At 45.0% G+C, this 21,690-nt stretch overlaps 2 protein-coding genes across 4 annotated transcripts in view; both read left to right on the plus strand.

The window, feature by feature from the left end:
• Window positions 1–21,690, plus strand: part of LOC137428879 (uncharacterized) — a 48,215-nt gene that overhangs the window by 20,546 nt on the left and 5,979 nt on the right. The window lies entirely within an intron of this gene.
• Window positions 11,702–20,091, plus strand: LOC144892547 (uncharacterized). The gene is made up of 3 exons (XM_078779515.1): window positions 11,702–13,557; window positions 19,137–19,197; window positions 20,042–20,091. The coding sequence occupies exons 1-3, from the start codon at window positions 13,141–13,143 to the stop codon at window positions 20,089–20,091; spliced, it is 528 nt and encodes a 175-aa protein (XP_078635641.1). The 5' UTR covers window positions 11,702–13,140.

Raw genomic sequence — 21,690 nt, forward strand, 5'->3', positions numbered from 1 at the left:
TTCAAGGAAAGCCACGATACCTATGGCTCATTTTTAAGAAACCAGATGGAGATGAAGGTACTGATAAGAATAATGCGCTGAGTGATAATGCTAAGGTGAAACAACTTTGGGTTTCTCTTGATGGTACATTTTACTCGCGAGATGGATTGGAAATTGATTGGGAAAAAAATGATTATGCGGAAGCCTACAAGTCTTTCCAAAAGGTGTGTGAAAGCAACGGTAATAAAGATCCCATTTTGAATATGGTTGCATTTCAAAAACTTTATACAATCTACGCAATTGACCTGAGTTCTCAAAAGGAAACTATAAAGTCCAATAGAGTGGATACTTCTCTATACATTGAAAGGGTGGAGAGTGAAGAAGTTGATACATATTGTTTGCTTTTGGAAGAAACAGAATTGCAGATTAATACAGATAATGGTGTTATGATTAATATCACATAGATTTTTTAAAATAAATAAATGAGTGTTAAAGACCCAACTGGGGTATATGTTAATCAAATCAATCTTAATAAATTAACATCTTTTATTCAAAATCAAAAGCCTTGTATTATTAATGTTAATACAATTCAAAGAAAAGGAGCCATTAGAATTGATGTTTTACTTAGGAGAGAACAGATGAAATCTTTGAACGACACTGGTCATCTTAAAATAAAAATGTCAAAACCTATGTTGAAAAAGTATTTAATAAAAGAAACGAACGGAGGATTTCTCCCGTTTCTAATTCCTTTATTTACGGGTTTAAGTGTGGCAGGAGCCTTGACGGGAGGTATTTCAGCTGCGGTAAAAACCGCTAATGAAAGGAAGGCTCAACTACAAGCTCAAAAGGAGTTGGAAAGGCACAACAAAGAGTTGGAGAAACAAATTAGTGGAAATGGTGTAATTGTGGATTTTGCTCAAAAGCTTGAAAGCCTACCTGATAAAGCTAGATTGTTGGTTGGAGATATGCTTTCCTCTATTGCTCAAGCGGGTGTTAAACTAATTAAACCGGGGAATGTATTGTGTCTTTCTCATAAATAAATGGAACAGTGGTTTAAAAAATTTGGAAAGAATACAACATCAAACATAGACCTAGCTCCGTATTGTAAAAAACTAAATATTGATAATGTGGTAATCTGTATGAGAGATGAATTAACAAACTTGTCGAAAAATACAAAGAATATTATTTTGAATTTCGAAGATAATAATGGAAATGGTTCTCATTTGGTTTGTATTTATAATAGTCAGGATAAATATTATTTTGATAGTATGGTCTTCCACCTCCTCTTGAAGTACTGGATTTCTTAGAGAGTGGTGTTTATCAAACATTTCAAGTCCAAGAATTAAATTCAAAATGTTGTGGTCAATTATGTTTATATGTATTATTTCAACTCAACAATAATGAAAAATTTTATGATATTATTTTTAATCTAATATAAATGACTTATGTTGGGAAAGATGGTTCTATCTTTGGAGAATCCCCTCAGGATATTGATGTATCAAATTATTATACGAAGGCACAGGCTGAACGACAAAAATATAGTACACTCAACCCTTGGCTATCGTGCCTAATTGGTGCCGCTATCGGTGTGCGGTAGCCGAAATCGCGATAGCCGAACTGAAGAACGTATGGTAATAATTCTAATTGGTCCCAGGACCCCCAAGTTGACCACATATTTAACCTATTTTTGTCACTTTTTTACCAAGTGTTTCTACCATATAAAGACCTACCTATGTAAACATAAAGACATATGTTTCTACCATTTCTACCATAAACAAGAATCACAATATGTAAATAAATAAAAAATTGTAAAAAAAAAAGTACTTTTTTACCATTTTATTTACCTTTTTGGGGACGATGAGGGGCTTAGGTGGTTGGGTAGGTTCCGAGACTTGGGTGGAGTCTTATTGACCACCCCTACGTGCCTCCAACTCATCCAGGATTGCGTCAGCTGTAGCACCAGAGAAGCGCACAACGTCAGAGGGCTCGTCAAACACAGAGGGCTGTGCCTCGATGCGACGCCGCAAGCAGGGTCGGCGTCATGGGGGTGGGGGGGGAATTTGCGGGCCATGCCCACCCAAATGAGTTATTTCCCCCCCCACCCACCCGCAGGCCAAGACTTTGGCGCCAAACTTGCACGTTGGCTATTGTGTGTGTGGGGGTGTGTGGGTGGTGGTGGGTGTGTGGGGGTGGGGGTGTGTGTGTGTGTGTGTGTGTGTGTGTGTGTGTGTGTGTGTGTGTGTGTGTGTGTGTGTGCGTGCGTGCGTGCGACACACTTTGCGTGACACTTTGCAGCATGTTTTTAAATTGTAACTGGGTTGGTGTGTTGGTTGTTGACGGCAAACTCTTATTATCACGCATTTACATCATAGATTGAGTTCTCAAACGGCAGTTTGACCGTTTGACACCCCCCCCCCCCCCACCCCTGCGGTTACCCTAATGTCCCCCGATTAGACTTGTCCTGACGCCGAGTCTGGCCGTAAGAATTCGGTGATCTGGCGTTTATGGAGGGAGGTTTACGTGGGCATGATACTGCTCCTCGTAACCTGACAGTGCCGTATTAATAAAGGAGCACCTTGCTTCACTGTTGATTGTTAAATCTTATCTACGTTTCTACGATAATCATGGTTTTGGTAAATACCTCGCACTATTGACTCATTTATCCCAAATTTCTTTCCAACACTTCGCTTTGTTTCACCATTGTCTATCAACTGAAACATTCCAATCCGGATTCCGCTCCAACCACAGTACTGAAGCTGCTCTCCTCAAAATCACCAATGACCTTCTCCTCTCCTCTGACGTTGGCAACCTCAACATTCTCATCCTCCTCGACCTCAGTGCCGCCTTTGACACCATCAATCACACCATCCTCCTCACCCGACTTGAAACCACCTTTAACATTACCGGCACTGCCCTCTCTTGGATCAAATCATACCTCTCTGACAGACGCCAGTTCATCTCCATCAATAACTGCAATCCCCCACTGCTCCCCTCCGCCAAGGTGTCCCCCAAGGTTCAGTTCTTGGCCCCCTCCTCTTCATCCTGTACCTGTCTCCCCTTGGTCACTTAATCCGCCGTCATGGTCTCCAATTCCACTGCTTCGCCGATGACATCCAGCTTTTCATCTCCACCAAGTCCATCTCCACCGCCACCCACTCTATCCTGACAAACTGCATCACTGAAATAAAATCCTGGCTTCAAATCAACTTCCTCAAACTTAACTATGATAAATCTGAAATAATCATCATTGGCCCAAAAACGCTCACCAAATCCACCCATAACTTTGCCCTCAACATCGACGGTTTCCCAGTATCCACCTCCCCTCACATCCGGAATCTTGGCATCATCTTTGACCAAACCCTCTCCTTCAACAAATACACTAAACAGATCACAAAGACAGCCTTCTTTCACCTGAAAAACATCGCCCGTCTCCGTCCATCCCTCTCCTCCACGGCTGCAGAAACCCTCATCCACGCCTTCATCACCTCCCGTCTTGACTACTGCAACAGCCTCCTCTTTGGTTCACCCTCAATAATCACCAATAAACTCCAATACATTCAGAACTCCGCTGCCCGTATACTCACCCATTCCCGGACCCGTGACCACATCACCCCCGTCCTTTACAAGCTTCACTGGCTCCCTATCCCCCAGAGAATCCAGTACAAAATCCTCCTCTTGACCTACAAAGTCCTCCATAACCTGGCCCCATCCTACGTTACTGACCTCCTCTCCAGACACACATCCACCCGCAACCTCCGCTCTGCTGGTACCAACCTTCTGACCCCCCACCCCCCATGCGGACCAAATTCAGATCCTGGGGGGACAGGGCCTTCTCCATCGCTGCTCCCACCCTCTGGAACTCACTACCTCACACCATCAGAGACTCCTCCTCACTCACCACATTTAAAACATCACTCAAGACCCACCTGTTCAACACTGCATCCAACATTTAACCCCTGACTTTCTCTTCTCCTTCTCCTTCCTTTTGCTTTGATTATTTACCTATTGATTTTTGTCTTTTTGCACTTGTTTTTTGTACTCTGTCAAAGCGTCTTTGGGCTTCTTGAAAAGCGCTATATAAAATAAATGTATTATTATTATTATTATTATAACTGCACAATTTCGAATTTCTGAGCGTAAGTTAAGTTCTTCCTCTTCTTGATTTCCCTTGATTTCTCTTTCCCCACGTTCGGTGATGACGTAGCTCCCTTTCCACCATTTCCGGTGCGCTATAGCGCGTATTTGGGGCGCGATAGTCTTGTGTTGTGCAGTTTTTTAGGTAGCCGCGATAGCAGAGAAACACGACAGCTGAGTTCGCGATAGCCGAGGGTTGAGTGTATAAGTAAAATATTAATATATGAAGAATACCTATAAATTAATCAATTATCCGGGTCCTACTGACGTGAATGACTTGATGAGATTAAGTGATTTATCGCAATATATATTCCGAGAGAAAAAAGCACGTTTTGTTAAACAAGTAAAATTTACAACCACAACACCTGGCTATACAGACCATACACCTTTCCTCATTAAATTTAACTCTCTGCTTACAATTGAATTTTATAAAGAAGGAGATATAGTTAATATGCGAATAGATAAGTGGGGGTATGATATGCCTGATTTAGGGTATAATTGGTTTTTTTTCAATAAACTTAGAAGACCTACATGATTTTAATCGGTCTCGTAAAGAAGAATATTGTTGCGGATTTGAGAATCCTGTGTAATGTTTGTAAATATCACCCTTTGTAAATGTAATGATTCCTTGTAAATACCTCCGTTTAATTGTAAATGTCAAAGGTCGTCCCCTTAGTTAATCCATGTACAAGCACGTAGGCCACCATATACCTCTCTTATAGTTATTTCCTTATTCGGTGTTCCAGGTTAAGGCTCAGTTACCCATTAATTGACACTGCATTGCACTGAATCGAATAAGACAAATTCCCTTTTCAAATTCCCCCAAAAGCCTTTATTGCCAACTGCATTTGCCAGTGCATTGGGCGGTTTTCTTCACCCCAAACTCCATTACGCACGCGGTCAGCTCGGAGAAGAAGGTTGGAGGAGTCAGCCAAGCGCCAGGAACAAGGCGTGGCCCTGCCAGCGCCTCATCGAGGGGCGGGATCGGTGAGCCCTCGCGACCAATCAAGGCCGAGGCGAGCTCACCGATGGGCGTTTCTAAAAGGCCGGCGGCTTGATTGAAACGCGCCTCATAAAAGGGGGTGCGGAAGGACTGCGGGAAGTGATGCGCAGCAGATGCGGCAGAGGCGCGACCTGACTGCAGCTTTTGACCACTGCAGCTTTGACCACCGCAACTTCGAGCCGTGCCGTGACACCGACCGGACCCGCAGCTTTCCCGCCCTGTAATCCCACCTCATCCGTCCAGCCATTCACCTCCTGCCATTCATTTCTGCCTTCATTCCCCATTCGTGTAAGTCTGATTGTCGTCTGTTTTGTGTGTCTTGTCCTGGGGTATAAGTAAGCTTGTATAGGTAAGCTAGTATTGCACTGTGTCTTCTTTTCCTTTCTGTCTTTATTTTCGTATTTTTCCTTCTTCCTTGGTTTATTTGGTCTTGTACATAATAGTTAGTAATAAATCCTGTTCTTCCTACCTTGCTTTCTTTCATTCTCATCCGGTTCGTCTTAGTGATTTCCCCATTGATTACCTGTGGCACGATTTGGCCAACGAATAAGAATCGGGTCTAGTTTCTGTTAATGGTTCGTGCCGCGGCTGCTAATCCGCTCGGCAATTTACATCTTGTCCGCGGTCTCGAACGGGGTTGCTCACCTGCCTCTCCGGAGGGAGCTGGGCAACTTCAGGACTCACGTCGGTCAGTCATAAACAAGGGGATTAATCCCCCCTTCTTAAGGGGAAAAAGGCCGACGTAGAGATCCGTAACAATTGGTGTCAGGAGTGAGATTCGGACCTGAAGTGCGCTTAACGCACTCAAAATTACGAGTGGCCAAAATTTTATTTTATATTTCAAATTTTAAAAATCGTGCCATGGATAATCAAGGCGACAGGATGCAGGTGGGTGAGTTAGAAGGGGGAGGGTAGAAGCGACCCAGGACCCCAGGACCCCAGGGAAATGTATATGGGGGAGAGAGAGGAGGAGAGCAATGAGTATGTGGTGGCGGAGGTTTCAGGGGCACAAGATGGCGCCCTCGCGCACGAGGTGGGAGGCACACAAAAGGGCGGCTCGCACATGGCCACGGCAGCCGAGCCTGAGATGCCAGAGTACATGCGAGTCTTTATGATTCAAATGATGGCAAAGTTGGATGCCCAAAGTGATAAATACACCCGAGAGCGAAGAGAAATGGGTGGCCAGATATATATATATATATATATATATATATATATATATATATATATATATATATATATATATATATATATATATATATATATATATATATATATATATATATATATATATATATATATATATATATATATTATTTATATATATATATATATATATATATATATATATATATATATATATATATATATATATATATATATATATATATTATTTATATATATATATATATATATATATATATATATATATATATATATATATATATATATATATAAATATAAATAATATATATATATATATATATATGTATATATATATATATATATATATATATATATATTGGTATACTGAATCGAGGCTCGTGAAAGAGCTAACATCATGGGTGGAAGATGGGTTAAACAATTTGAGGAATGATATGGGCAATCAAATCGGGGGATTGAGAGACGGGTTGGGTAGTCTAGAACAAAGGATGGAGGAGCGATTAGAAAATCAAATCGGGGGGCTAGAAGCCAAATTTGAGGGTTTAGACAATAAATTTAAGGGGTTAGACAACAGGTTGGAAGGGCTGCAAGGTAAATTGGGGGGCTAACTGAATGATGTGGGTAATCAAATTGGGGAAATGAAGGAGGGGTTAACGGGGTTGGAAAACAGAATGGCTGCCCAGGAGAACCAAATGGAAGGGGTGAAGAATGGGTTAGGGGGGTTAGAAAACACCATGGAAGGCAAATTGAGGGAAATAGGGGAGCAATCTGCCCGGGAAATTAAACAGATGGGGAATCAGATGGAGGAGGTGAAAATCGGGTTAGAAACCAAATTGGATGCCCAGAGGAATGATTTGGAGCAGATGAGGGCAGCATCTACCAAAGAGATGGGAGAAATGGGGGAGGATATCAGACGAGGTGTGGGCGAGGAGATCGCGGGGGTACGCGAGGAGGTAAAGCGGGGTGAGGAGCGTATGGAGAAAGAGGTGAGAAATAGTACGGCTAGGTTACAGGGGGGCATAGAAGATCTGACGAGGGGAGTAGAGCAGCTGACTGTGGGACAAAAGGAATTAGGGGAGCAAGTGGAGAAGAACACTGCAGTAATCGGGGGGTTGAAGGCGACACAGAAGGAGATAAAAAAAAGAACTCATAGCGACAAAGAGGGAATGTCAGATGGTACATGAGGGGTTGGCAAAGAGGTTGTACGAGGTGACAGAGGCAATGGAGATGAAAGAATGGGAAGTCAGGACGCACATATAAATGACCAAGGTGGCATTAGAGGAAGAAATTGAGGGGGCGCACCGGGAAATAAAAGAGGTGAAACAAAAATTAGAGGATGTGGAAGAGGGGGTGAGTGAAATTAAAAAGAGACTGAGGGAAACTAAGAGAGAGATAAAGGAGGAAGTGATGGATTATGTACAAGGTCTGCTCAAATCATGATGATGTGCTTACTAACCAAATAAAAAGTTTGCAGGTGGCAGAGGAGGAGCGAAGACGAGGTGCCGAGGTGAGTGGCGATATACTCGGAAATGTATATGGTGTGAGGGGAGATTCAGTAAGCTTGGGTGTTGGTGTAGACCCGGGCGTTCGTGAGAGGCCGCTGGTAAGGTGTGCGACAGGTACAGAGTGTGAAGGAGGAGGTGTGCGAGGATGTCCGACTATGGGGTGTGTGAGGAAAAAGTGCGCGCCGAGGAGTTAGTGTGCTGTCCAGAGTGAGTTGGTGTTGGCGCGGGTGCAAAGGGGCACCTTGAAGCGTGTGATGGGGAGTGTTACAGGGGATGTAACGGAAGAGTGCACACCTGTGGTGAGTGTTACGGAGGACGTAACGGGAGAGTGTGCATGAGAGGATGCACAAGAAAAGTGTGTTACGGACGGGTGCATGATTACAGAGTGCGTTGCCAAGAGTGAGGGTGAATGCGCGACCGAGTGTGGTGGTGAGAGTGACGAGAGTGACACGGAGCACGAGTTGGTTGTAGCAGGTGAGAGAGGATGCACACCTGGAATGGAAGAATGTACACCTGGAATGGTCGAGCGCGTGTGGGAATGCACACTTGAGTTGGTAGTGAAGCATGTGATTGGGTGTGCGGAAGAGTGCACACCCGTGGTTGTCACAGAGGACGTGACCGAGGAGGTGTGTTGATGAGGTGTGCGAACGACGAGTGTGTGCCAAGGTGTGCGGTGGTCAGGTGTGTGACAAAGTCTGTGAGCGGAATGAGTGTACCTGGGTGTTGTGTAGGAGAAGGTACAATAACGAAGTGTATGGAGACGCCTGAATGTGTGAATAAGGAACGGAACACGTGGTGTGAGCATGCAGGTGAAGCATCGACGTTAACCGGGTGAGCAGTTAGGCCGACGGTTAGCCGACGAGGGCCCTCGGTTCGTGCCGGGCTTTGGGTGCTGCGGGAACCAGCGGAGATCGTAACCACGGCGGTTTCAAAAGAACCGCCGTGCGCGAATCACGCCGGGCCTCGCTCTGAACGGTCGCGTCCATGCTCCGCTAGGCGGAGCGGGCGGGCCGGTTCGAGAACAGGTTGGAAGGGTCGGCACGGCGGCCCCTTGTGGTTGCGGCGTTCCGGCCGGCCGAGATTGGGGCATCAAACGGCTCCGTGCCGGGATGGTGCGTGGAATCTCGGTCCAAGTAAGCCCCCCTTCCTTGCACCGAATGCCGGACGGATCCACCTGCAGGCAACGAACCACCCATTGCTCGGCTTCGCGAAGCCGGGCTTTGAGGATATAACGACGCACTGAGGCTCAAGTCAAAGGACATTTTGTAGGAATATGGAATATGATTGGCAGAAATGATTGGCAAATTTGATGGGTAGAAATGATTGGCAGTGATTGGCAAATTTTTGATTTGCAGGAAATTGGATGGGCAAAATTGATAGGGGGACATGCCCGATGTGGTGGGATGGCAACTCTGCCATTCCTCACATGGGGGCAAAGGAGCTATAGTTTTATGGGGTTTGGCAGTGAAAACTAGCCCGGGAGGGTTAGGATAAAATGATAGGGATCTAGAGAAGAAGGACCATAGATAACGGTAGCGTTAAGTAGCGACAATTATACAGGTAGTGGGGACGCAGAGAGATTAGTTTGGATGATAACGACGTGGTATGTGCTTAGTTTAAAGGGAAGACGGGGAGCACTAAGTCAGAAGGGAGCAGTTAGATCAGATGATGCCGTGTGTTTGAGAATCGGAAGTGTATGGAGCAATGTATGAGTGAGTAATGGTGATTGTGGATTGTATTGAGCGTGGAAGTGTATGGAGCAATGTATGAGTGAGTGATTGTGTGTTGTGTTAAACAAATGGTCCTGGAGGAAGGAGGGTGCAGGAAGCACCAGGTGTGATCGCACAGGTGTGCAAATCCAGGTGAGAATGGTTGTGTGGAATAGCTTGTATGGAATATATGGAGTATGGAATGGATGGTGTGTGGAATGGATGGTGTGGAGTGAGTATGGTGGAAAATGTGGAGTGGAGTGGATGGTGCGAAGGTGTGAATGGGGGAAAAGTGGACCCCTATCACGAATACCAGGGGAGGGTAGTTTAAGAGTTAGGTAGAGGGAGTAGGTAAATTGTGGTTGGATATTGGCATCTGTGGTGCAGGTAGTGGCAAGGAAGTGCTTAGATGGGTGCACGAGTCGGTGGAAATGGCTGGGCGTGTGGGCTTAATCGGTATGTATGGTTATTCGGGCACTCCGCCACTGGTAGTTTGTCGGCCAGGTGAGGCCGCAGGTAGGCTCTGGTAGCCAGGTAGGATAGTGTTCAGCGGGGCCCGAGGATCCAAGAGAAGGACCTGGGTAGCCCAAAGCCAGAGAGGGCATAAGAGGGGTGAGAGAGCCAGGAGGGGCCTTCCCCGATTTAGGGTAGTGGTAAGGAGCATGATAAGCTCGGGTGGCGGAGGTGCGCAAGTAGGTAGGACCTGCTGGTAGAGCCACACGACCCAGCTCCAAAATTGTGCGAAGGCACAGTAGTGAAAACTTGGGGGAGTGAGACCCCAAATTGATGAAGCACCACAGTTTGGTCAATGGGAATTGGTTTGTAGAACCCATAGAGTAAGATGGCCAATGGTTTGGCAGGGAAAGACCCCGGGTAGTGTAAAGTGTATTAAGGTCATTTAGAGGATAGTTAGGATTATGAATCTTCTCGCACCATCTACATCCACTCACCTGAGGTGACAGAACGCCACGCCGTGCCATGTCATTGGTTTTTGTGTGCAAATGTTTGGATTGTGAGACGCATCATGACGTGGGTGTGACATTGTACTTGATGTTCCATATCTCTTCTCATATCTCTTCATACTCATATCTCTCATATCTCTTCTCATATCTCTTCTCATATCTCTTCCTCCTTAAGATGGATTGATGATGAATTGGTGAGGGCAAATTTTGGATTAGAGGGATTGTGGTGACGAATTTGGTATTAGGGGAAATATGGGGAAGACGAGACAGTAGTGACGAATTGGTAAGGGTGTAGATTTTTGTAAATATGGGTAAGGGCGAGGGTAGAGTAGGTAACAGGGGGGTGACGTACGATAGGGACGAGCTTTTCTCCGCTCGGTCTCCAGGCGCACCTCACCTTGCATTGCCTTTATTGATGTGTACCCTTGCGCCCTTACCCCTCGCTAACCTGCCCTCTCTGTCTTCCTTCCCCAACCCATGGATCGTGCTCTCTGGGCACCGAGGGGAGCGTGCGGGAGTCCGCCATTGTGTGCCCGAAACCCCGCAACCAGCTGCCTGCATCGATGCACCACTTATGGACCACATGTCTGTGGCTGAGCACCACTCATGGACCCCACGGGTTGGGGCATGGCCCCTCTGCTGGAACCGGCCACGATGGCTCAGGATCTTGCTTGCAGACCTCGGTGACGTGGCACCTATGCCACACAGGTGAACCACCCATAGTCGGCCCCTGTGGGCCATAAATAAAAAGTGGACACGTTTTTTGCTTTTTATTATGTCTAAATAGGCCGCCAGCAAGAAGACGAAGAAAGACAACATCTGGAAGAACATTGGCCAGCAGAGGGAGCTGAAGAGCAAGACCACCAGCAGGGTTTGGTTGTTTTTTATTATGAATTGTGGTGACTGTGCATGATGGGGCTTTATGGTGCTCTTTGTTGGTGCTGGTGCGTCGATGCAGCGCAGGCTGTCTTCCCCCCCAGAAAGAATCGCAGGTCCTGGGTTGCAGTGTAAATACAATCAGCGTCACTTGTAAATAATGCTCCCCACCGTTCATGTGTAGTTTGAAAACCATTCCGCAATTCGGTTATCCTGTGGGCGTGAATCTGTTAGGCAGAGTGCAATGCAGCAGAGGGACATATTTATTTGTGTTTTAAAACTGTCACACTCAGGGTCAGGTTAATTGTAGAGGGAATTACACCTACGTGCCACACTAAGTTAAAGTTTTATAGGCCCGGGACGTGACTGGAGGATGAGGGTGCACTGTTGCGGATTTGAGAATCCTGTGTAATGTTTGTAAATATCACCCTTTGTAAATGTAATGATTCCTTGTAAATACCTCCATTTAATTGTAAAGGTCAAAGGTCGTCCCCTTAGTTAATCCATGTACAAGCACGTAGGCCACCATATACCTCTCTTATAGTTATTTCCTTATTCGGTGTTCCAGGTTAAGGCTCTCTTACCCATTAATTGACACTGCATTGCACTGAATCGAATAAGACAGATTCCCTTTTCAAATTCCCCCAAAAGCCTTTATTGCCAACTGCATTTGCCAGTGCATTGGGCGGTTTTCTTCACCCCAAACTCCATTACGCACGCGGTCAGCTCGGAGAAGAAGGTGGGAGGAGTCAGCCAAGCGCCAGGTACAAGGCGTGGCCCTGCCAGCGCCTCATCGAGGGGCGGGATCGGTGAGCCCTCGCGACCAATCAAGGCCGAGGCGAGCTCACCGATGGACGTTTCTAAAAGGCCGGCGGCTTGATTGCAACGTGCCTCATAAAAGGGGGTGCGGAAGGACTGCGGGAAGTGATGCGCAGCAGATGCGCGACCCGACTGCAGCTTTTGACCACTACAGCTTTGACCACCGCAACTTCGAGCCGTGCCGTGACACCGACCGGACCCGCAGCCTTCCCGCCCTGTGATCCCACCTCATCCGTCCAGCCATTCACCTCCTGCCATTCATTTCTGCCTTCATTCCCCATTTGTGTAAGTCTGATTGTCGTCTGTTTTGTGTGTCTTGTCCTGGGGTATAAGTAAGCTTGTATAGGTAAGCTAGTATTGCACTGTCTTCTTTTCCTTTCTGTCTTTATTTTCGTATTTTTCCTTCTTCCTTGGTTTCTTTGGTCTTGTACATAATAGTTAGTAATAAATCCTGTTCTTCCTACCTTGCTTTCTTTCATTCTCATCCGGTTCGTCTTGGTGATTTCCCCATTGATTACCTGTGGCACGATTTGGCCAACGAATAAGAATCGGGTCTAGTTTCTGTTAATGGTTCGTGCCGCAGCTGCTGAGCCGCTCGGTAATTAACATCTTGTCCGCGGTCTCGAACGGGGTTGCTCACCTGCTTCTCCGGAGGGAGCTGGGCAACTTCAGGACTCATGTCGGTCAGTCATAAACAAGGGGATTAATCCCCCCTTCTTAAGGGGATAAAGGCCGACGTAGAGATCCGTAACAATATTATGCGCTTGGTGAGGATAAGGAGTTATGTGGAAGTACAATTAGCAAACAACAAATACATGAGTTAGGAAATAAAAAAAATATATGATAGCATAGCGATGGTTTGCATGACAAAGAAGGAAGGTAATGAGATAAAGATAGAAAGCCAAGGAATACAAACCGATTTGGTAGTGGGAAGATGGGGTGGTATTACCTGTCATAATATTAATCTCACATATATTTCTGATACATAAATGGCAGGGAGAAGACTACAAGAGAATTATAATTTTTGTATTCAGGGATACCTACAAGAAAAGGGTGCTCAGTTTTACATACCTTATGAATTGGAACATATATATGGGAATTTTGTAATTAAAAACTGGCCTTACACTGATATTGCTAAACCCACAAATAGAGGCTTGATTAAAATATTAAATAAAAATGAACTTCTCAAAGTTATGAAATATAAAACACTTTTAGAAATCATCAACAAATCTTACTGGTATCCTATTATGAGAAAAATAATTACAGATGCAAGGATATCTCAAAATCCAGATGAATATATGTATGATATTCTTTGGGGCTCAAACTCAAGGGTAGCGATGGATGAGGAAGGAGTTGAAGAAGACAAGGAGGAAAGAGAGAAGGAGGAAAGAGAGAAAAAGGAGAGGGAGGAGGAGGAGAGGGAGGAAAGGGAGAAAAAGGAGAGGGAGGAGAAGGAGGAAAGGGAGAAAAAGGAGAGGGAGGAAAGAGAGAGTGAGGAAAGAGAGAGGGAGGAAAGAGAGATGGAGGAAAGAGAGATGGAGGAAAGAAAGAGGGAGGAAAGAGAGAGGGAGGAAAGAGAGAGGGAGGAAAGAGAGAGGGAGGAAAGAGAGGGAGGAAAGAGAGAGGGAGGAAAGAGAGAGGGAGGAAAGAGAGAGGGAGGAAAGAGAGGGGGAGGAAAGAGAGGGGGAGGAAAGAGAGGGGGAGGAAAGAGAGAGGGAGGAAAGAGAGAGGGAGGAAAGAGAGAGGGAGGAAAGCGAGAGGGAGGAAAGCGAGAGGGAGGAAAGAAAACGAGAGGGAGGAAAGCGAGAGGGAGGAAAGCGAGAGGGAGGAAAGAGAGAGGGAGGAAAGAGAGAGGGAGGGAGGAAAGAGAGAGAGAGGGAGGAAAGAGAGAGAGAGGGAGGAAAGAGAGAGAGGGGGAGGAAAGAGAGAGAGGGGGAGGAAAGAGAGAGAGGGGGAGGAAAGAGAGAGAGGGGGAGGAAAGAGAGAGAGGGGGAGGAAAGAGAGAGAGGGGGAGGAAAGAGAGAGAGGGGGAGGAAAGAGAGAGAGGGGGAGGAAAGAGAGAGAGGGGGAGGAAAGAGAGAGAGGGGGAGGAAAGAGAGAGAGAGGGAGGAAAGAGAGAGAGAGGGAGGAAAGAGAGAGAGAGGGAGGAAAGAGAGAGAGAGGGAGGAAAGAGAGAGAGAGGAAAGAGAGAGAGAGGGAGGAAAGAGAGAGAGAGAGAGGGAGGAAAGAGAGAGAGAGAGGGAGGAAAGAGAGAGAGAGAGAGGGAGGAAAGAGAGAGAGAGGGAGGAAAGAGAGAGAGAGGGAGGAAAGAGAGAGAGAGGGAGGAAAGAGAGAGAGAGGGAGGAAAGAGAGAGAGAGGGAGGAAAGAGAGAGAGAGGGAGGAAAGAGAGAGAGGTAGGAAAGAGAGAGGGAGGAAAAATATAAAAAGATGGAAATCAGTGAGATTTATAAAAGATTGAAGGTATTACAGCAAATAAATCAAACTCAATGCACTGAGGAGGAAAATAAAGAAATGAAAAGTCTAATGGAAATATTTGTTTCAGGAATAACTGTTCCATCACTTTCAGGGAGGAGATTTAAACGAGAAAGTGGGGATAAAGAAGAAGAAGAAAAAGATTATGTGGTTGATGATGTTGGTGTTATTGACTTCAGTTAGTTTTATTTGTAAATAAATGGAGGAGAGAGTGAAGGCATTCCTAAGGATTCTTTATGTTTTAAAAATCAAGATAGAAATGTATATGTTGAAAACCAAAAAGGTTTTCGTACTCTCTAGGAATTTTTCTGATAAATAAATATGAGTTATTGTCTCAAATGTAAAAAGAAAACTAAATCTAAAAATATCTCATGTTAAAGCTAAAAATAATAGAGTTTATCAAAAAGGAATATGTCAAGTGTGTGGCTCTAAAAAGTGCCAATTCATCTCTCCTAAAAGTGGAGGAGACATACAAAAGTTTCTGTCAGGAAGTAAATTTACAACAACTGGAATTCCTGGGGAACTACATCTACCTGGATATTCTTTCTGTGGTCTTTGAACAAACCTGGATAAAAGATTAGATGAGGCTGACAATCCTAAACCTTGGTCGAAACCTATAAATAGGGTTGATGAAGTGTGTATGAAGCATGATATTGCTTATGGGAATACCACTACATTGGATGAAAAACATGAAGCAGACAGAGAAATGTTGTATAATTTGTCTTTGATACAAAATCCAACGTTGAGACAGAAAGTTGATAGGTTTATTGTGAAAAAATTGATAAGTGCTAAATTGAAACTTGGTGTTGGTTATTCACCCTCAAAAAACTATTAAGCTCTAATGATGTTGTCAAGACTGAGGAGCTTTTGGCTGATGAATTGCATAAACCTACAATCACAAAGTTTAATAGAAGGAAGGTTTATTCTAAAGGCACCGACCACATCTGGTCCGCTGATTCAATTGAATTGAATAATGATCATGGATACAAGTATGCTTTAACCGTTATTGATTTGAGGAGTAGATTTGCCTGGGTTGTTCCTTTAAAAAAACAAAAGGGGTGATACTCTTATGTTAGCTTTCAGTGGAATATTTAGTAAAAGCAAAAGGGAACCAAAGACGTTGTGGACTGATGAGGGAACAGAGTTCGATAACAAAATATTCATAAAATTTCTTAAGGGGGAGGGTATTAAATTATACAGCACCTTTAATGAAGGGAAGGCAGTTGTTATTGAGCGTTTTAATCGTACTTTGAAAGAGAGACTATACAAAAAATTCACACAACTCAGTTCTCAACAATGGGTATATTTAATTCAGGATATTGTAGATAATTACAATAATAATACAGGTCATTCATCAACTAAATCAAAACCATCGGAAACATTTACAAAATTAGAATATGAAAAGGAGATTAATTTGAGAAAACCTAAGTTCAAAGTTGGTGATATTGTACGAATATACAGATGGAAAAGTCATTTTGAGAAGGGGTATACACAGAGATGGACCACTGAGCTTTTTTAAATTGTTGATGTAATGGAATCAGTTCCTTGGACTTATAAATTGTATGATTTACATGGAGAAGAGATTTTAGGTTCATTTTATTCAAAAGAATTGCAGAAGACAAAGTTGCATACAAGTTAAAAGGAATACAGAAAGGTGTAATTAAAGAAACAATAAACTTTGAAAATTATTATAATTGTTTAACTTTAAAGAAAGAAGAGTTTAGAAAAATGAATACGATAAGAAGTTATAAGCATGAGCTATGTACTGAAGAGGTGAATAAGAAAGCATTGGGGGCTTTTGATGATGAGAGATTTATTTTAGAGAATGGAATTGATTGTGTCCTTTATGGTTATAAGTGATAATTTTTTTTTTTTAAGGGGGGGGGGGGGTTAGGGATTATAACAGGCTACCGGCGCCTTTTTTACCATTATATAGATGATTGAACCAGGTTATAACCAAATCAAGGAATGGAGGTGTAATCAACCTTGGTACATAAATGGAAAGCATAACGAATGTGAGAAATACCAAATAGGTATAATTGAGGAGATAACGGGGGTGAAGGTAAATAAAACAAATAAAAGAATAAATTTAAATACTAATAAGTTGGAGGCTCTGGGAGATAATATCCTGGAGTGGACAGAAAATTTTGATGGTTGTCAAGAAATCGAGGGGAAAATAATTTACTATAATCTTAAAATGATATGTGGCTTGGGGGGTGGTCAAACAAGGTCATTAAGAGAGGTGTATCATTTTATCTTGGTTCAAAAGAAATACTTGGAACAAAATGATAATGTATTATTCATCAATATACTGGATGGAGATGAATGTCATAATAAACTTAGGTTGATGCCAAAGGTTGAAGGGGTGTTCATTGGCTCCTTGTTTGAGTTTGCAACAGTTATCAATACACACCAGGGGTTTGATTTGATAAATATTAAACTGGCTAGACTTGATCATGTGAAGCCTGGTGTTGGCTTCGTGGTTAGGGTGCCGGCTTGGGATCCTAGGATCCTGGGTTAGATTCCCGGTCGATCGCTGAATTAACGCCATGGGGGTTGACTCAGCCTGTCATCCTTCTGAGGTCGGTAAATTGAGTTCACTGGTAATTCCCTGTGTGTCGCAAAAGGCAACTAACAGGGTTGGCGGCAGGAAGGGCATCCAGCCATAAAAACATTTCCTCAAAAAGAGAACCATGACAATTACAACTACATATGGGCAGGGTACAGCCCGAAGTGGAGATCAGTTTCTGAGGTTTGGGACATGGAATGTATGGACAATGACAGGGAGATCAGGAGAAGTGGTGGAAGTATTGATCAGAAGAAGAGTGGACATATGTTGTGTGCAAGAGACGAGATGGAAGGGAAGTGGTGTGAGAATGGTGAAGGGTAGGCAGGGACAGAAATACAAGTTTGTGTGTCAAGGGTGCCCGGAGGGCGTGAATGGTGTTGGTGTCCTGTTTTCTGAGGAGTTTGTAGACAGTGTGACTAGAGTGAGTGAAAGGTTGATGGTGAAAATGATGATTGGAAAGCTCTTGGTGAACGTCATCTCAGGGTATGCTCCGCAGGTTGGTCGGAGCGATGAAGAGAAGGACAAGTTCTGGTGTGTGATCGAGAAGCTGATGGAAAATTTGTAAGATGAGGAAGTTGTTGTGGTAGGAGGAGACCTAAATGGACATGTGGGAAGGAGTATAGACGGTTTTGAGGGAGTTCATGGGGGTTACGGGTATTGTGTGAGAAATGGAGAAGGTGAAAGGATTTTTGAGTTTGCTGATGGAGCTGATTTGTTGATTTGTAATACTCTGTTCCAGAAAGAGGATAATAAGCTTGTTACATACACGTCAGGTGGGTCGACGACAACCGTTCACAACGTGATGGTGCGTGATCCCGGGGGAGGAGGCTGTTTCACAGCACCACTTGGTTGTCTGCGACATAAGGGTGAAAGGTGCGAGGAGAGCTCGGCGGGTGAAGTACCAACCAAGAATGAAGGTGTGGAGGTTGAAAGAGGTGACAGTAAGGGAGGCATTAAAAGAGAGGCTGAGTAGGGTAGAGGATGATGTGGTTGAGCTTGAAAGTGGTTGGATATCAATGAAAGATAGTCTGTTGGGAGCCGTTGGTGAGGCATGTGGATGGACAAAAGGACCACCGAGGCACTCGGAAACATGGTGGTGGGATGATGAAGTTGGAAAGAGGATTGACGAGAAGAGGAAGAAGTTCAAGGAGTGGCAGAAGGCGAAGGGTCCGGGAGCAGAAAAAGCAGAGCATCTATATTATAATAGGCGAAGCTGATTCTGTCTGTCTGTCTGTCCGGGGTTGGCTTACTCCGTTTGCAGAGTAGCTCCACCCATTCTTGGAGAGCCTTCATGCAAACAAATATCCACCATTTTATTAAATCGAATAGCTTTGAGGCCTGTTTAGTTCGGCCCGTGCTGTCTTTCTCTCTCACACAGGTTTATTTCAACTCTAATTCGATATATCATTTCATTTTTAACAGTCGCTAACATCGTTTTAGAATCGGTTGAAAAAAAACCGGGAAGATAATCCCATGAAAGTTTCCGTTTATAGAACGAAATGAATTCTCAAAGGCCTGTAAAATAAAGCCCATTCATTGAGTCACCCTCACGATTTTATCTCGAATTCACCATCTGATTTAATTGTTATCGATGGTTTTAGACTCGGTGTCAGAAATAATTGAGAACATTCACGCACACACGGAAAATTGCCGAGATATATATATTTTAAATCGCGGCACGGTCGGTCATACCGCCTAAAATAACAGACGGGAAAATGGAGAGATATATTAAAAATTCGTGATGGACTTTTCCATTTGATGACAATCGTCACGATTAAATATTTAATTTATATGTCGTCACAATGATGTGGAGAGAGGGGCATAGCTTCGTTCACGTATCGCCACAGACGGGAAATTGCCGACAGATATTTCTTCGTTATTATTTCATTCATCATTATTATACGGAAGTAAAGGTAATCCTGTTTAAACTGGCATTCATTCCAGCAAGGGGTTGGAGAGGAGCGAGGGGTTGGAGAGGATCGAGGGGTTGGAGAGGGGCGAGTGGTTGGAGAGGGGCGGGGGGTTGGAGAGGAGCGAGGGGTTGAACAGGAGCGAGGGGTTGGAGAGGAGCGAGGGGTTGGAGAGGAGCGAGGGGTTGGAGAGGGGCGAGGGGTTGGAGAGGGGCGAGGGGGTGGAGAGGGGTGAGGGGTTGGAGAGGGGCGAGGGATTGGAGAGGGGCGAGGGGTTGGAGAGGAGAGCGGGTTGGTGAGGAGCGAGGGGTTGGAGAGGAGCGAGGGGTTGGAGAGGAGCGATGGGTTGGAGAGGGGCAAGGGGTTGGAGAGGGGCGAGAGGAGTGAAGGGTTGGAGAGGGGCGAGGGGTTGGAGAGGGGCGAGGGATTGGAGAGGGGCGAGGGGTTGGAGAGGGGCGAGGGGTTGGAGAGGGGCGAGGGGTTGGAGAGGAGCGAGGGGTTGGAGAGGAGCGAGGGGTTGGAGAGGAGCGAGGGGTTGGAGAGGAGCGAGGGGTTGGAGAGGAGCGAGGGGTTGGAGAGGAGCGAGGGGTTGGAGAGGAGCGAGGGGTTGGAGAGGAGCGAGGGGTTGGAGAGGAGCGAGGGGTTGGAGAGGAGCTTGGAGTTGGAGAGGAGCTAGGGGCCGATCAGGTTGTTCCACCTGAGCATACTTTCAGTCGCTCGACATGTTTGGCAGTTTCTTCCCATCCATACACTATATCTGTCCCAAGGAGTAAGACTGTAAGGTATTCTTCTGGTTTGTTTTTCCCCCACACAGCATCACTCTGGAACTACCTGCATCCTGCTTTCCCCTCATTCCCAACCTTCCTCAATTCAATAATAATGTCAATAGATCATTCCTTTCTATCTAATGTCTAATATCTATACTTTCCTTTGTGTAGGCCTCACTTTGAGTGGCCTTAAAGGCTTTGCGTTAGGCTCTATCTCATAACAACAAATATGGGTGTGCATTGAGGGCAAGAACCCCAATTGTCACCGCCAAACCGTTTGGCAGCAAAAGGAAATATGTTTATAAAAGAGGGAGAACCCTGCATCCGGGACAATTGATGTCAGGAGTGAGAGTCAAATCTGGGGTGCTACCAGCGGCTCCCCAAGAATTGGAAGGAGTGCAGAGTGAAATTGTACTCAAAATAATTATACAGCGATGTCATGCCAAGGTAAGCAGGACATGGTGGGCTTACTTGAGGAGGATTTAGAGGGGCTAACGGCCCAGGAAGCTATAAATGAATGAAACATTGTAGGAGTAGGACCAGGAGGAGCAGTGGTAGAGGTGCCAATAGTGATCAAGCACGCAAGCCTTAACCCCACCTCCCCCCTCCCCAGCCTGTGGAAAAAGCAGCGCTAATGCCACGGAATAGTGGGTCACTGTTGCCATCGCATTCCGGCAGAAACCAGATGTTGTGGTTGAGTAGTCAACGAATGGCGCAGATGACGATGAAAATAGAGGAGGGACAGGCTGGCTGGAATAAGGCTTGACATGTATGTGGGGCAGGCAGAGGTAAAGGCTGATGTGAAGGCTATGGGAACTGAGATAGCCGCAATGCATGAGGCTGTACGGTGAGAGGTGAGGAAGCATGTGGATGGTGTCTTAAACAAGATGGGGATAGGTGTGGCTTGAATGATTGAGGAGATAAATGGGATTTAATGAAGAGATAAATGGACTTAAACAGGGAGTAAAATGACTTGCGGAGGGGAAAAAGAACCGAACGAGCAAATCAGAAGAAATACAGGATCTAAGGGCAGCTCAGAAAGACAAAAAAAAGAGAAATGTCGGCAAGTAAAAAAGAATGTAAAATAGGACATGATGACCGAAAACACAGAAGATGGAAGAAATGGGATTAACGATAGAGACAAAAGTACAGAAAATGAAAGAACTAATGGAAGAAACTAAAGTAATCTTAGAAGAAGTACTAAAGGGGGAAAAGCAGGAAATAATGAAAATAAAAGATTAAATGGATGAAGGCAAAGAAGAGTGATTGGAGACAAGCGAGGGCAAATAATGTTTCGGAGGAGATCATGGAATGTGCAGAAACAATGTGGAAAGATCGGGATAACGCATGTATGGCAGGTGCAGATGAAGAGGAGATGAGCGATCAAAGCGGAGTACGAGGAGGTGAGGATGCATCAGCTGGAGCGAATGCATGGTGTGAAAGGGTGCGTGCCGAGCTTGGGTGGCATAAAGAACCCGGGGTTCCTTGGAGTGCCGAGCATGAGTGTGTGCCGGGAGCGTGCAGATTGGAGTGCATGAACAAGCGAGAGTACTGCTCATGCACCGACTTAGGCGGGGTGTAGTCGTTAGCTTGATTGAGGGGAGGGGTGAGCCGCCCATGCGGGAAAAATATAAAATGCTCTACGTGTGGGAGATTAAAAGGAACAAGTTTATAGTCAGTTTCGGTCCAAGGGTGGCCCTGAATGGGTTTCTCTCATCTCCTCTTCCTGTTCAGGCTGGAGTTCCCCAAGGCAGTGTTCTGGGCCCTGTGCTTTTTCTGGTCTTCATCAATGATCTCTCTGACTCTCTTGAAAATCCTCT

Source organism: Myxine glutinosa, chromosome 6 (assembly GCF_964187855.1).
Source record: "Myxine glutinosa chromosome 6, kmMyxGlut1.1, whole genome shotgun sequence".
NCBI classification, from domain to species: domain Eukaryota; kingdom Metazoa; phylum Chordata; class Myxini; order Myxiniformes; family Myxinidae; genus Myxine; species Myxine glutinosa.